The following is a 15,140-nucleotide window of genomic DNA, read 5'->3' on the forward strand; positions in this document are numbered from 1 at the left end:
TAAATATTTTTACAATTTATATTCTTGGAGTGATTTTAAATTTAAAGAGAACAGTCAAGAGCAGGTCTGGCACTGTTGATGGCACTTGCATTCTAATTAACTTAATTTTAAGTATGAAAAGGCTATTCCTGTAACTGCCTGTTTGATTAGCAGTTATGTACAATATTGTTGTACAATAAAGTGTGTCTGGCTTTCCTAACTCAAGCTGAAGTACAGGGGTTCTGAAGTGGCTCAAAATGCAGCCTGTGCTGCACAAAGCATTTGATATTTAAGACACAGCACACATGACAGTGCTCAAAAGCACCTTTAGTACCAGCTGGAGGCCTACAGCCATGAGAAAGAACAAAAGTGGTACTAACAGGAGAAGTGGGAATTGCAATTTGCCCTTCAAAGTAGTCTAAGACCAGCTTTAAAAAGTAAAATTGAGAGCCTACAGCAGCAGCTGGGAGAGGGCTGACATGCAGAGACCATCTCAATGGCAGGTCCTGCATTAAAACAAATTCTACACTGCCAACTTCACACTGACTGAAATACAACTGTTAAATACTTACCATTAATTAGGCAGTGCCTCAAACAACCAGCTCCTGTAAAACTCTGTACCAGTATCTGAAGTGGACTGCTAATCTGAACAAACCACTGAATCCACAGAATTGTTATTTAGATACTGCACTGGGAATATTTAGATTCTGTATTAGCAATAAATCTAATCATAATCATTGACATAATCATGTGTCCCACTTCTCACACCTGGCTGAGAGCCTTCCCTTGCCTGCTCTGTCATGGTGTATCACAGCATGTTCAGTAATTACATTCCTGTCAGAGGAACTGCCAGTGCAACTCTTCCTTTCCATCTACTGGTATCAATCATCCAGGTTAACTTGAAATGCCATTAAAACTAATTTCAAGTGATTGCAACATAGACTGAACTGGATTTCTTGGACTCAGGTAAACCTGCAATTTGCCCATTTCAACCTGAATCACTGTCCAGGATCTCCAAGACATGAACAATTTCAACACCCCCAATTCAGACATTCCCAGTAAATGAGACTGATTCAGTGAGAACGTATTTTCTGGAAGGGGAACAATTATCTCCTAACAGCAGGGAAAGTTCAGCACATTATGAGGGCGAGATGATAAAAAAAAGTAGTTTCCATTCATGCTGCTGTAAGTCTGGAAGATCTCCTTTTTCCACAAGAGCAAATGAATTTCTAAGGAAGAAGTCATTCTAAAAAAGACTCAAGCCAGAGATTAACCACTTGTTTTAACTACACTCACTATCTGGTTTAGGAAAATTCACACAAGACTATTTTTCTTTTGAAGGACAGTTTGAACTAAACTGCTGCAGCCTTAGGGCCAGTGTCACACATCAGATGCAATCCTAAACAGAAGTATCCCCACCTACAAAGCCACAAGGAATAAATGCATTCCAGAACAACTGTTCTTTGTTTTATTGAATGGTTGAAGCAGGACTATAATCCAGGTATACTTAAATCAAGTGTTGGTCCACTCTTACCATCAAAAATAACTGATTTTTTTTTTTTTTTATAATAACATCAACACAAATGGAAGGAACATGAAGCATCATAACAGGAACTCTCAACTGTGACATTAGACCATGACCAGACTGGTGCTGCTTCAGGATTTGCAGAGCAGCCACACCAGTGTCAGTCACCTCCCAGCCACTGAAGTTCTGGGGAAAGGATCCTTCTGTGTACAGCTCAGCTCGGAGCCATCAGCATGAGATCAAAATGCATTTATGCTACTACAGTCCTAGGCTGATAGAAGTACTTCTATATTTAGTCTTTTACTGAAGAATATTTACTATCCTCTCTGAAGTTACATATAACCATTACAAATATTTACATCAAACATTTACAGCTGGTTCATAATATACAACACAACAATTTAGCTATAATTTTTGATCTTCCAGTGCAAAAGTTTCAAACAATATGTTGCTATCATAATTTCAGTTTATCTGGTTTGCACAGGCAGAGGCAGTACAGGGCATTTCAAAAACTCATGTTACAAGATAAAAAAAATGGAATGATGTCACTTTAATAACTATTACTCTGGGGAGTGCTGTTTTGGTTTTTTTAAACAAGCAGATTTCAATTTTTAAATCCCATCTGGTGCTACTACTAACATTTAAAATAGTCTTGAAAGAGGGAAAAAATACTTAGAAATAAATACACCTTTAAAAAACTCCCACAATTAACCATATCAGAACATTTGTTTTCCACACAGGCTAAAGGAGACCTTGCTCTTCATCATCTTCCTGTGCTGAAATATGGTGCAGCTCAATCCATTCTTATCTTCTGATTTGTCATCCTATAAATAATGCTGTCATAGCCAGGATCCATGTTCCACAGGTTGTAGGAGATAACTATCACAGCTAAAGCAAGACCTATCATCATCCACAGCACAATGTTGAAGATTACAGAGTAGTCGTAGTTGTACGGATAGGCAAGGTTGTAAGGATTTTCATTTTTACTCTGCAATAAAGAAAATATTTATTAATTTAAAGTGAGCTTGCACACCAAACATCTTGACACCATCCAAAGTCTGACAAGCTAAATAAGAGAGATGCACTTTTGTCTAGACAAATCTGATGCAAGGGCACAGAATGCAAAAAAGTGATGATGTGAGCGACATCAGTGGAATCCAAAAGAAGAAAGTGACAGGAAAATGAAATCCAAAGTCCTGAACCTGGGGCAGAACAACCCAGGTGACAGCACAGGCTGGGCTCTGAGCAGCTGCAGAGAGGGACTGGAGCTCCTGGAGGACAAGGGGAATAGGAGCCAGCAGAGCCTCTGGAATGACACAGGACCAAGGAAAAGTTGTTTTCCCACAGCTGGGAGGCAGGACTTGCCTGCACTGGGGAGACAATACAGAAAGGCGAATTCTAACAAGGCATAAGGGAAAGAGTTTTCACTATGAAAGTGGTTAATGCAAGAGAGGCTGTGGGACTTCCAGGGATGGACTTTCCAAGAACTTGGCTGGACAAGATCCTGAGCAACTTGATCTAGCTCCTAAATTAGCCCTGCTTTGAGCAGCAGGTTGGACTGGATGACCCCCAGAGGCCTCCCCAAGTGAAGTTACTGAATGACAAATAAATATTCTGTACCCACATCTAAGTCATAGCCAGTATTTTAGTCCTTAAAAAGGTTACACTCAGGTGAATTGATACACTTTGGATCAGTTTTAATAAATGAGATGTAGAAAAATGTGGCTCTACTACCTGTGAAGCCTGGAGAATTGAGCGGGTCTTCCTTGAGAGGGGAGAGTTAAACTCCTTCACAGCCACCACTTCTACTACTGCATTCCCACCATAGAGATTAAACATCTCATCTGCAAACTGGAAAAGAAAAGGTGGTTTAATTGAAAGCCTAGACTGTAGCCAGGAATTAAGCACAGTGTTGTTAGCAAGATGCAGTAAAATAAAAGACGTCAGCTTCAGGAATAACTATGGAAAATTATAAAAGTTTACACTAATTTAGAATTTCACCAAGTGTCAGCCTTCCCCTGGTTTACAAGGCCTTTTCAAACCCTCAGTCACTGTTCAGCAGACTGTGGCTTCTGCCTGCTTTCTGGGCTGAAACTTAATCTGCTATTCCTTTTACAAAAGGCCCATCCCCACATCATTGCTAATTGTGTGTCTGTCAGTTCCAACAAAATATTCAGGTTCTCAAACTCCCACTGGGACCTCAATATTTTAATCAAATGCTAATATGTCTACTATTTAAATATATTTGCTTAAGGTCAAAGAGGCCAAAGAGCAATGCTTAGAGAAAACAAGTACTTGGCTTAACAAATTGATGGTTTTGAATTTTTTCATCACACTTTGGAGGCTCTCAAAAGTGACTGATCTTAATAACAATTTAACTAATGATTATGTAAGAGGTTTTGAAGAATTTCTGTCTTGAGCACATTGATCGATGGACAGCAGTTATTTTAAAGTCTTGGAAATTTATATGTATATAGCTTGTGAGCAAAGGTAAACTAACCACTGCATCTTGGGATAAAGATATTTCCAAGAGCCTCTTTTTGTAAGACATTCTGCTGCCTTTAAATGCAAGGTGTTTGTTTAAGAAAAACAAACATATCAAGTCCTGTTGATACAAGGTTTCAATACACCCCTACTCCTTTATTCAAAATATCTAAACACATTGTAGAATCACACCAACACTTTCCAGAGAGGCAAATTGTAACATTCAATTTTATAACTAAACAACAGCATTTCAAAAACCAAACAGTAAAAAGAAGCATTAGGCAAGCCAACACTAATGAAGTTACTTCTTTGTAATTAAAATAAAAATTATTTTCATAGTATTACCATGAGTTTTGTTCATTAGGCAGACAATATACCTTTTGCAAAGAGTCTACAAGAATTTGAGAAGCATCCTTGAACTGTTGAGAGTCTTCCCCATATCGTTTCCCAATCTCTTCCAAGCCAGAGAGCTCCAGGGAATAAAGGTCTGGAGAGTGATCTTTGGCCAAGTGCTTGTGTCGAGACAGCTTGGGCACAACATGGAGGGCACAAAGAAATTAATTCACACACAGGTTACTTTAAAAACACATTGCACAAAGTCAATTTACTTGGACTAATCCTGTCTCACTTTTTACAGTCATATTCCATAATCAGGAAATGGAATTCTTGCCAATTTAACTAGAAGATGTCCATAATTGTTTCTTTTTTTAATTCTACAGAAGAAAGCAGATTATTACCTGGATGTAACCTCATGTTAAAACAGATGCTACATAATAGAGAGCTGTGCTAAAAAGAAGCAGAGTACTTATTGACAGCAGAATCTTTGTTCTGTAATTGCCATGAAAATAAAACTCAGAGAAAACAAAACCACATAACTACAAGACTTAGATACTAGCATTTCCTTGTCTGAAGCTGGCCCTTGCAAAGCTCAGCAGGTTGCAACTTCCACCTTGTGTCGTCCACATACAAAAGTAATTTATTTGAGAAGTATCTTCCAATATTGAGAAAATCCAACTAATACAATCCAAATTATCTCAAAGGACAGTAGTGACATTCTTGCATTTCTGCAGGTGAGAAGATGCAGCACTGATATTTGCCTGCACAAGACAACAGCCTCTGAAAACAAGGAATTTAATCCCATCTTTCCAACTACTTAAACTGCAGCATTTCTAGCCTGCAAAACAAAACCAAGTTGTTCTACGTCATTTTCTCAAGAGCACCATTTGTCTCCACTAGCCCTTTACCTAATGTGAATTTTTGAGTTTTTCCACAATTCTTCCTTTCACCTCAGTAGTTAAGAGCTGCAGCTTAAAGGACACACAGAAAAAACCAAACCAAAATGAAACAAAAAGACCCACACTTCACTGACCCACTAAAACAAACCCTAAACCACAGCAACAAGACAGCAGCTTCTTAGTAAAAAGATCCTCAGAATTAAAGATGCTCACCCCTCCACTGGAGCACTTCTACCACCATCACTATTCATGGCACAAAAGTCACTCCAGTCTTTTCAGACAAAGTGATATTTTGAAGTAAAATGGTGGACAGGGCAAAGAACATGTTCTTAACTACCATTATACTTCTCAAGTTAGACACCATAGAAAGTCCCAGCAAATTCTTCATTGAGTATTTCAGAACTGCCCCTGTTCTGACCAAACACAACACAAAAGAAAACTACACATGATTAAAGCTCTCATTCACAATTGCAGTGATGGGGCTGGTACAAAGAGAATTCATTATTTAAGCTGATGGAACCAGCTGATGACACAACAGAATTATGTATCATTGGTGGCCACATATCCTGGCTACGGCTTCTCTATTTTAAAGTTCTCTGAAGTTTGTGACACAAGACAGGTGAAAATGTTTCAAAACACCTTACCAGGCTTGCAATATCACGTAGGACTTGAAGTTCTGACAGAAAAAGCAAGTCAACCTGAGGGGAGAGGCAGAGACAAGTATTTCCTTTGATGAAACCCAAGTTAGGGAAGTCTTGTTTTGTTGCAAGTATTTTATAATAGTTGTCTGCTACAACATCAGAACATGCTAGAAGGAAATAACTCTTTCAATAACATTACTTAGAAAAAAATGTTTGAATTCAGTTAGAAAAAATTAGGAGTGGGCTCTTAGGCAAAGAAAGAGGGAAGAAAAAGCAAGAAAGGAGAAAAGCACAAGCTAACTAAGAATACTATTTAAAAGAAGTTCCCAGGGCTGGATGTGCTTTACCTCGTTGTTCCTGCTGAGGGAGTTGAGGGGCAGGGAGCTGAGGATAGAGCTGTCCTGGAAGAGGCGGCTGCGCAGCTGGCGCAGGGTGACAGAGAGATCCTCGAACACGGCGTTGGCCTTGCCCACCATGTAGACCCTCTGCAGGAACAGCCATGGTTACTGCCAGCACTGCCTCCTGTCTGCTCCTCCACACACACACCAACCAACACCCAGCCACAGTTTCATGTGATCCACTGGGTTTGCTGCAGCCACACAAGTGGAAAGAGGATTCCCCATTTGGGACACGTGGAACCAGGAGGGAAGCAATGCTCACCTCCTCACTGGGGGCCAGCTGCAGCACCACGGGCGTCTCCTCAGAAAACAGAGTGTGGATGGCATTTGCAACACTGTCCAGACTGAAAGGAACAGCCTGGAAGACAAAGTCAGATTTTTGGGTTAAACAGGGGCTACTTGCTGGGATTCATAAAGTTAAAGGGTTTTGAGAAAATGGTTAAAAAAGGCAGACCTCAGGCAGAAGTTTTGTTAGCATTGCACATACAGCAAAACAGTTTTCTAAGCAGTAGAGCAGACGTAACAAATAACAACAGACCTCTGTAAAATTGGCTTATGGATTGCAACAAGGTTATTTAATGTATATATTTAGAAAGTTAGTATGAATGGATCTCTGTTCTTTGTCTTTGTTTTACCTACCATTACGTGTGTTTCATATGATTGGATAGAATTCTTGTCAATACGTGTTGCTCTATGTGTGATTAGCTGAAATCTAAGCCGAGGTAGTTTTATGCTAAGCTGTAATGTCACAGCCCCTTGGCATTCCCTGTGGATCAGTGAGCTGTTAACATCGTGTCTCCATTGTCTAACAATGTGCTGAGACTGATGTGCTGAATAAATGGCTCCTGTCACTGGTCCAGATGCCCCGGCTCCGTTCGTGATTGTATATTGTGGCTGCGGCACTACCGATCTCAACAAAGACAGAAAAGTAAAGGGATGCACATTTCCAAAGTGATAATAATTAATAAGAACCTTTGTGCAAAACAAAACATCACCTGTGTATCTATGAACAGATATTTTATTTAAGTGGCAGACACAATATACTCTGAAGAACTCCAAGGGATCATGACTGTGAATTAAGAGGATTATTTAGGCTGAGAGTAAAGCTTTGTTTATCAGTAAAACAAGACCAACAAATATAGAAGAAATGCAAATGGGAAACAATCTCTCAGCAAATGGAAAGTTATGAACCACAAAACACTGATGGGTGAAAATACACCAGCAGAAAGACCAAGTGCTGAAACAAAAAAAGACACATATAAAAAAACCTACTAAAAATAGAAAAAATGCTAGCACAGTATAGTGCCATTACTGGCAAGCAAACAGAACTGTTATTTTTTTTATACACTTACTTGTGGGTTTTATTAAAAAAAAAAGACACAGAATGGCACATTTCCATTCACTACAAGTATCCTATGGCAGAAGAGGCAACAGTATAGATTTAAACCCAGGAAATTTTTAACACAAGAATGAAGTTTTTTACTCCAAGAGTGGTCAAATACTGGCAGAGGCAGCCCAGAGGTCATGGAGCCTCCATTTGTGGAGATGCTCAGATCCTGACTGAACACAGTGCTGTCAGCCTGCTCTGGCTGATCCTGCTTGATCAGGGGCTAGATGAGAATCTCCAGAGCTCCCTTCCAACCTAAAGGATTCTCTGTTGCTGTAAGAAGCCTGAGAAGCCTTAGAAAAATAGACAGTGTCAGGTAAATGTAATGTATGTTGGTTTCTTCTCAGTATAATAGAATGGTGTTTCTAAGTGCTGTATTTCATAGTCAAGTACTTGAGGAAAACTTAAAAGACCACTTACAGGGCAATACAGTACATCAAAAAATCAACTCCATATAAAATGGTATCACACACTCAGCTGAAGCAGGAAGCTTAACAATTCTGATTTCAAAATCTTAAGTTACTGTGGGTAGAAGTGGATTGGTAGAAACATAAAAATTAGCTGTCTTTCAAGCAGAGCATGTTGAACTGGAAGCCCTGGCTGTACAGAATCCTGACTAGGTTATTGATCCATCAGTTATGGGGATGTGCAAACTTCCAGTGAAGCAGGAAATGAGTGAACATCAGGGACTACAGAGAGAATCATGCACTTGTCATTGGAGCACAGGAGTCCCAGGAACCAGGTGACAGCTCCAAAGGTGGATACTCACATTCTCAATGGGGTAAGAAAACCCTTTCACAGGCAACTTGTCCACGCCCTTCACTGTCACCAGCACGGTGGCCTGGGGCCGGTGAAACAGATCACCCACGCCCAGCCCAGGCCAGGGGAGGTCCTAGCACAAAATAACAAAAACAGTTAAATTTCACAGGCAAAGAGGAGAGTTCTTCCCACTATTAAAGCAAAACAACTTATTATCCTGTTAATGCCTCTGTGCCTATTGGACACAGAGGACAGCCTATTGGAAATTTCATGGGGAAGTAAGTTAATGCTACACTGCTTTCATTTTGAGTAATGCCTCCAGTCAACCACAAAGGAATTGTTAGTTTAAAAGCTGCCAGTAACTTCATAGCAAAGTTACACTAAGAAAACATTTTATATGTAATGGATACATGAGGAGTTATTTGCCATAATTAAATTATAAATACTTCAATCTGTATTTAGTAAGTGAAGGCTGAACTTAAAAAATCAAATAACATCTTTATATTTTCAGTACAAGAAAGAAAGAGGGTGGAAAGGAAGGGGAAGAAAGGGACTTGTCAATCACAACAGGCAATTAAACTTAAATGTACAAATTTGCACAGAAATATTAAAAGATTTCTTAGTAGCTTACTACAATTACAAATCAGTAAGAGCACAATGGAGGCTACTGGCTGGTTTATTCAGGCACAAAATACAAATACAAATTCATCTGTCTGGAATAAAGGTAAACAGATTTCCCCATCTGTGTAAATGACATAAGTGCCCTTTTTTTGAAAGCCAAGTTAATTGCATTTTAAAATTAAATGTCATTAACATTATGATTTGTATCACCTCACAGAAGCAAAGGAAAAACCTTTTAAAACATCATCAGGGACAACAATGGGGTTTGGTTTTGTTTTCCTTTAACAAGGGAAGAATATTGAATGACTTTCTGAGAATTCCCACTGTAATGCACTAAGAATTCCAAATTCTCTCCAGTGGCCTTGCTGCAGTGTCAGTTTATGCTCCTGGACGACACTTTGATGTGAGCTGCAGAAGCAGTGCCTGGGCTTTGCAGTGCTCCCCTCAGCAGGGCTGGAAGCTGCCCACACAGTGACCTCTGCCTTAGGGACAGCTTTCAGGAACTCTCCGTTCAGGACTGAACTGAATAATCAAACACTTCTCCCTTGGCCTGCTTCTAGGATTTGAATTAACAGTAACAGAACTGTTTCTAAAGGATGCTACAGACCCATGGCAACAATTGAATCCTGAGCTGTGGGAAATGCACTGAGTGAGTACTGGAACACCTTTTTCCATGACACCCATGACACATCCCTGGATGACCAGGATGCCAAATGGACAGAACAGGCCAAACTCCGCTGTTTTTCTGGGTGTCTTTATGTGCAACACACACAATACCATTCAATATATTGGTTTTTCCTGATAAAATTATCAACATTTACTCCTTAGTCATACTACTCATACAAGTTTGTTACTAGTCTGATGTCAAAAAAAGTCGAACTAATTGACAGGAAGGTATTTCAAACTCCAAAACACAGGCTAAGCAGCCTTGCATTCAAACCAGCCTTATCAGACCTCTGCCCTGGCTGATGTATGGAAGAAATGAGAGCTGGCTGCCCTCACCAGCACTGTGAGAATGCCTCAGGCTGCAGATCTCAGTATCTGGCTACATACAGACACTGCCAAAGATATCTGGCTATTACACTTTCATCTGCTGCTTCAACAGCCACTCATCCCTGCTGAAGCCCAGCAAAAAAATTCAGTAGGCAAGATGGAATCAATCCAAGTTCTCCTGCTCATGTGCCCCACTTTAAACACTGCTAAAGTTATATTTGAATACTTAATGTGGAAAAACACTACCACACATCACATTTCCAAGGTTTTGGATTATTTCCTAAGTAACCAACACATTTGTTCTAACTCTGCTCAGCAGACAGCTTGCTGACCTGACAAAAAAACCTGCCTTGCCAAGCCATTCTCAGTCTTGAGATTACTCAGGAGCAGAGCCCTACGGAGAGCTTGTGTGCAAGAAGTGACAGTGGTCCCACAGGTTCTCAGTTTGTGACCATGGATGGGGGGATACAGCACACAGCTAGGTCTCAGAGGAACCGAGGAGCAGCCTCTGCAGGATTCCTTTTACAGCTGGTGACTCAAATTAGCCAGCCAGCACAGCCTCTGGCTGCTCACATGACCCACACAGCTCTGTCCTGGAAACCACCTCTGTCCAGTCATGCTTTCCTCAAGACAAACAGGGCAATATTTTATATATTCCAGCACATGACAGGAAAATTTGCAGAGTGAGCAGGTCTGTAGCTTAGAGGCATTTCACAATCAAGACCTGGAACTTACCTCTTCCACAGAAAAGCCCATGGTGAGGGCAGCAAGGTCCGGGATGCGCTCGCCCGGGATCGGCCAATTCCCATCGCGGAACGTGACCGACGCAGGGGAGCGCAGGATGCTGAGCTCAGCCCCACACACTCCTGGAACAGACACAGAGAGAGGTCAGAGTCCTGCAGGAACAGGGAAAACATATCTGAGCTTTCACTGCTTCTTCCTCCCTCCCATGCCCATTGGTTTATGGAAAGGCAGCAATGAGAACTGATTGTTTAATGCTCATACAAAATGGGGTTTCTGTACAGCAAACACTGAGAATGAAGACATCCATGTTAACAAAAGCAGGACAATTATTCCAAAAACAGCACAGCCACAAGCAGCCTCACAGTTCAGACCTGGTAAAGTGAACTCTCACTGGAGCCAGGCAGACTCCAAAACCCTGTTATACTCACAAAGCACCAACACAGCTCTGTCTGCTTCCAGGACTGCTTGGCACAACCCCTCCGCTGGTGCAGGCAGCAGCCAGAGCCACTGAGCCCAGAGCCAGTGGAATTTGTCAGGGCTGGCTTAAACCAGGCAGGGCCAGCACAGCAGCTCTGGTGTTCCTGCTCTGCTCCTCCAGCCCATGACAGCAGGAGAGGTTTGTCTGCCTTGGATGCAGCTGGAGCTGAGCTGATTGTGGGGAGCCACAGCCTGCAGCACTGGGTTTTCACTGCTCTGGGATCCCCTTCACTCTCCTCCCCATTACCTGAACAGCAAAGCTGACTAAAAGCACATTTCTAAACTGTTTTGTGATGACAGTAATTTACTGTATAATAAAGTCAGAAAGGACTCCACAGAAATAAGAGAGGAGCTTGTTTCAACCTGGCTTCCTGTCTTAAAGTCACTCAGGCACAGCTGCAATACTGTGTGCACCAACATTTATCTAAATACAGTTTGAAACTTGTTTGAAAGATGCACAATGCAAAATTTCAGGCACATGCTCCCCAATGAGCCATCTGAGTAGGCTGCCACCAGAAAACTGATTTGATACAAGAAAATCAAGTAACAGAGTCATAATTGTTTGCAGGCCTGTATGCTCAAGTTCTAATTATACAATGAATCTGACTGCATACCTCAAAATTACATGAATAAGGTAACTGTGTAAAGAAAACAGAAGTATTTATTCATATGATCACTGAAAACTGGTTACCAATCCAAGCAGTGATATACAATAGTTGTCCAGGGAATCTACAAATGTAAAGGCCATTTACAAAAACAGTGCAATAGTAAACTGATGTGTTGTGCAGCTAAAAATTTCCCTAATGTTAATTTAACTAAAGTGACCTTGAAGATGCTGTTCCAAAGCCTGGCTCGCGATCATGCACACAGATGTTGACAGTAAATCTGAGCTATGTTATGATAAAAACACCACAGGACAAAGTTCTGAGGTGCAGGCTGGGGAGGGGGACAAAAGGAAGGAAAGAGGCCAAACCAAGTGACATTCATGGAGCAGATTCAAGAATTTATTTCAATTGATGTGCTCCTTGGGTGGTCTGCTACCAATTTTAATGGTGGATCAACCCACATTTTGAAGGGCAGAAATGTTTCCAGACCAATTTCCTTAAGTAAGAATTTACAAAATGACCACAAATCCATAGGATTTCACAGGGATGTCAGCCAGTCACATTATTTAGGGCAAACTGGCTTACCTAGGGCAGGATTGCTCTGGTGGATGGAATCAGAGCATTAACCCTTCACAACTGGAAGGGAAATTCAAGATTGTTGTTCAAGATTACAACGATTAAAACTAAATTTGAAGTTGGGAACATCAGCAGATTCCCTCCAACTGCCTATGGAATAGTAAACTTAATTCCTATCCTTCCAAAGTTGTACCTCAGGTTCTCAAAAGCCTTTGTGAAGGTTAAGGGTTGAACATTGGGTGGGAAATATTTACAGGGCCTGGAAGTGCCATCACAAGCCCTGACTCACAGATAACAGAGAGGCTGCAGTGACCACAGAAATAGCTCAGCAAAACATGAAAATTCATACAAAATAACAAAATTATCTGTGTCTATCACAGCTGGAAAAGACCTCTAAGACTATCAAGTCCAACCATGAACCCAGAAGTGCCACTGTGACCCCAGTGCCAGGTCCAGATGCCCCTTAAACACCTCTGGGGGTGGTGGCCCCACCACCTCCCTGGGCAACCTATTCCATTGGCTCACCCTGGCAGGGAAAAATGTTTCCAGTCTCTGATCTGAATCCCTCTGTCTCAGCTTATAGAACTGGATTTTAATAGAATTTGTGCATAGTATAAGTTAATTTAATAAAGTAACACCCTACACATAATTATACATATGCATTGTAAAAATATACAATATATTATCTAAATTTATGTAATAATATTGTGATATAATTATGAAAATAATTTTAAATAACGAATTTACACAATAAAATTATAGGAACTTAAAATTTAATATAAACCAGCCCTCGGATTGAAAAGGACAGGATAAAAGCGTTCGAGCACGGTCTCCGGAGGCGGATGGGGGCAGGGAGCTGGAGCACAGTGACAGCCCCCGCTGCCACCCCTGGGTCTGAACCTGGCACCACAGGCACCGAGAGCCCCCCTCACCTTCTCCCCTCACATTCCCCCCTCACATTCCCCCCTCACCTTCCCCCTCCCCAGCACCGCGGCCCGGCCCCTTTCCCGCAATCTCCCCCTGCAGCAGCCAGGCGGCCCTGCCCGCTCCCCCCGGCGCTCCCCCGCGCCGCGCCGGGCCGGCCCCGCTCACCCACCGGCCACACAGGCCGCTGCCACCAGCGCTGCCAGCCCGAGGGCCCGGCCTGCCCCGCCGCGCCGCCCCATGTCCGCCATCAGCCACCGCTGCCGGGCCGCGGACAGACAGCCGAGCGCCCCGCCCGCCACCTGACGGACAGCCGCCGCAGCCAATCGGCGAGGGGTTTACAGGGCGGGTGGGTGGGACTCAGCAGAGCTGACCAATCGCCAGCCCAGCGCCGTCCCTGTCATGGATCTGAGCAGTCAGCTGTCCCCCAGGGGAGGAGTCTTTGTTTGAGTGGCGTTCCCACTTGGCCAATTAGATCGCGAGAGGTCCTGCACAATTTTCCTCCCGGCGCTGTAAACCCAGAGGGAGCAGCGAGGAGGCGGAGCCAACTGGCAGCCGACTCAGCCAATCAGAGCTCGAGGGGTAGGGGGCTTGCTCCGCCCACGTCCGTCAGCCTGACATCGATGGCGCGGGGTATAACTGTGATTGACAGTCGAATGCACCATTCAGAGAGCAAGGCGGTGGCCCCAGCCTCTCGGCGGCCGTGTGGGGAGGGCAGCGTTGGGTGTGGGGCCGTGGGAGGCTCCTTGGGGTCCTAACGTTAACCTCGTCCTTCCCCTTGTCTATGCCCCTATCTAATTTAGATAATATATTGTAAATTTTTATAATGCATATGAATAATTATGTGTAGTATGTTACTTTATTAAACCTTCAGTGGTTTGTTCCTTACATTTTGTTGAGAACATCCCCAGTAAAAAATTCAGTGACTGACCCAGCCATGCTCATCTCACTTCAGCTGTCAGTGCCAGCGATAGAAACAGGCAGGTTGTGCACTTTGGTTAGTGTATGTGTAATATTCCTGTCATATGCCATGACCATCACAATCAGGGGAGGGTGGTCCTGCTCCTCAGCCCTGTGAGGATCCCCTGAGGATCACCAGTTCTGGGCTCCTCAGGACAGGACAGACATGTAGCTGGACTGGGTCCAATGGAGGGTGATGAAGATGATGGAGGGTCTGGAGCATCTCACTGAGGACAGGCTGAGGGAGCTGGGCCTGTCCAGCCTCGAGAGGAGAGGGCAGAGAGGGGCCTTGATCCCTGTCTGTGTCTGCAGGGAGGCTCAGGGCATGGACCAGGCTCTGCTCCGTGGGGTCCAGCAATGGGACAGGAACTGATGGCCAGGAAGTCCCACCTGAACATGAGGAAGAATTCCTTCACTGTGCAGTGACCAAGCACTGGAACTGATTGTCCAGAGAAGGCATGGAGTCTACCTCACTTGAGATATTTCAGAATCATCTGGACACATCCTGTGCCATGTCCTGTGGGATGACCCTGCTTGACCAGAGAGGTGGGACCAGAAGACCCACGACGGTCCTATCTGGCCTGACCCATTCTGTTAAGTTGCAAGCATTTCTTGGGATCTTTGTACATTTTTTGGTTCCAGGACCTCGATGGAGCTCTCTGCAATAAAGGCAGACAAAACCAGGCTTTGAGGATGAATTACCATGTAGGATGGGAGGTTAAGGCCTCTCAGTGCATTGGAAGTAAAACTGTGTTATGAGCACTTCAAATTAATGCTCACTAATTCCTGTCATACATGACAAAACCAGCACCACATAACAGCTTTTGTAAAA

General features: G+C 42.9%; 1 protein-coding gene across 1 annotated transcript; it reads right to left on the minus strand.

The window, feature by feature from the left end:
* Positions 1-1,424: 1,424 nt before the first annotated feature.
* Positions 1,425-13,679, minus strand: ATP6AP2 (ATPase H+ transporting accessory protein 2). The gene is made up of 9 exons (XM_005489023.4): positions 13,521-13,679; positions 10,758-10,888; positions 8,419-8,541; positions 6,525-6,620; positions 6,212-6,349; positions 5,868-5,921; positions 4,366-4,515; positions 3,239-3,355; positions 1,425-2,492 (listed from the first exon to the last, which is right to left on the minus strand). The coding sequence occupies exons 1-9, from the start codon at positions 13,597-13,599 to the stop codon at positions 2,298-2,300; spliced, it is 1,083 nt and encodes a 360-aa protein (XP_005489080.2). The 5' UTR covers positions 13,600-13,679; the 3' UTR covers positions 1,425-2,297.
* Between the last annotated feature and the right edge of the window lie 1,461 nt (positions 13,680-15,140).

The sequence above is a fragment of the Zonotrichia albicollis genome, chromosome 2, assembly GCF_047830755.1.
Source record: "Zonotrichia albicollis isolate bZonAlb1 chromosome 2, bZonAlb1.hap1, whole genome shotgun sequence".
NCBI classification, from domain to species: Eukaryota; Metazoa; Chordata; class Aves; order Passeriformes; family Passerellidae; genus Zonotrichia; species Zonotrichia albicollis.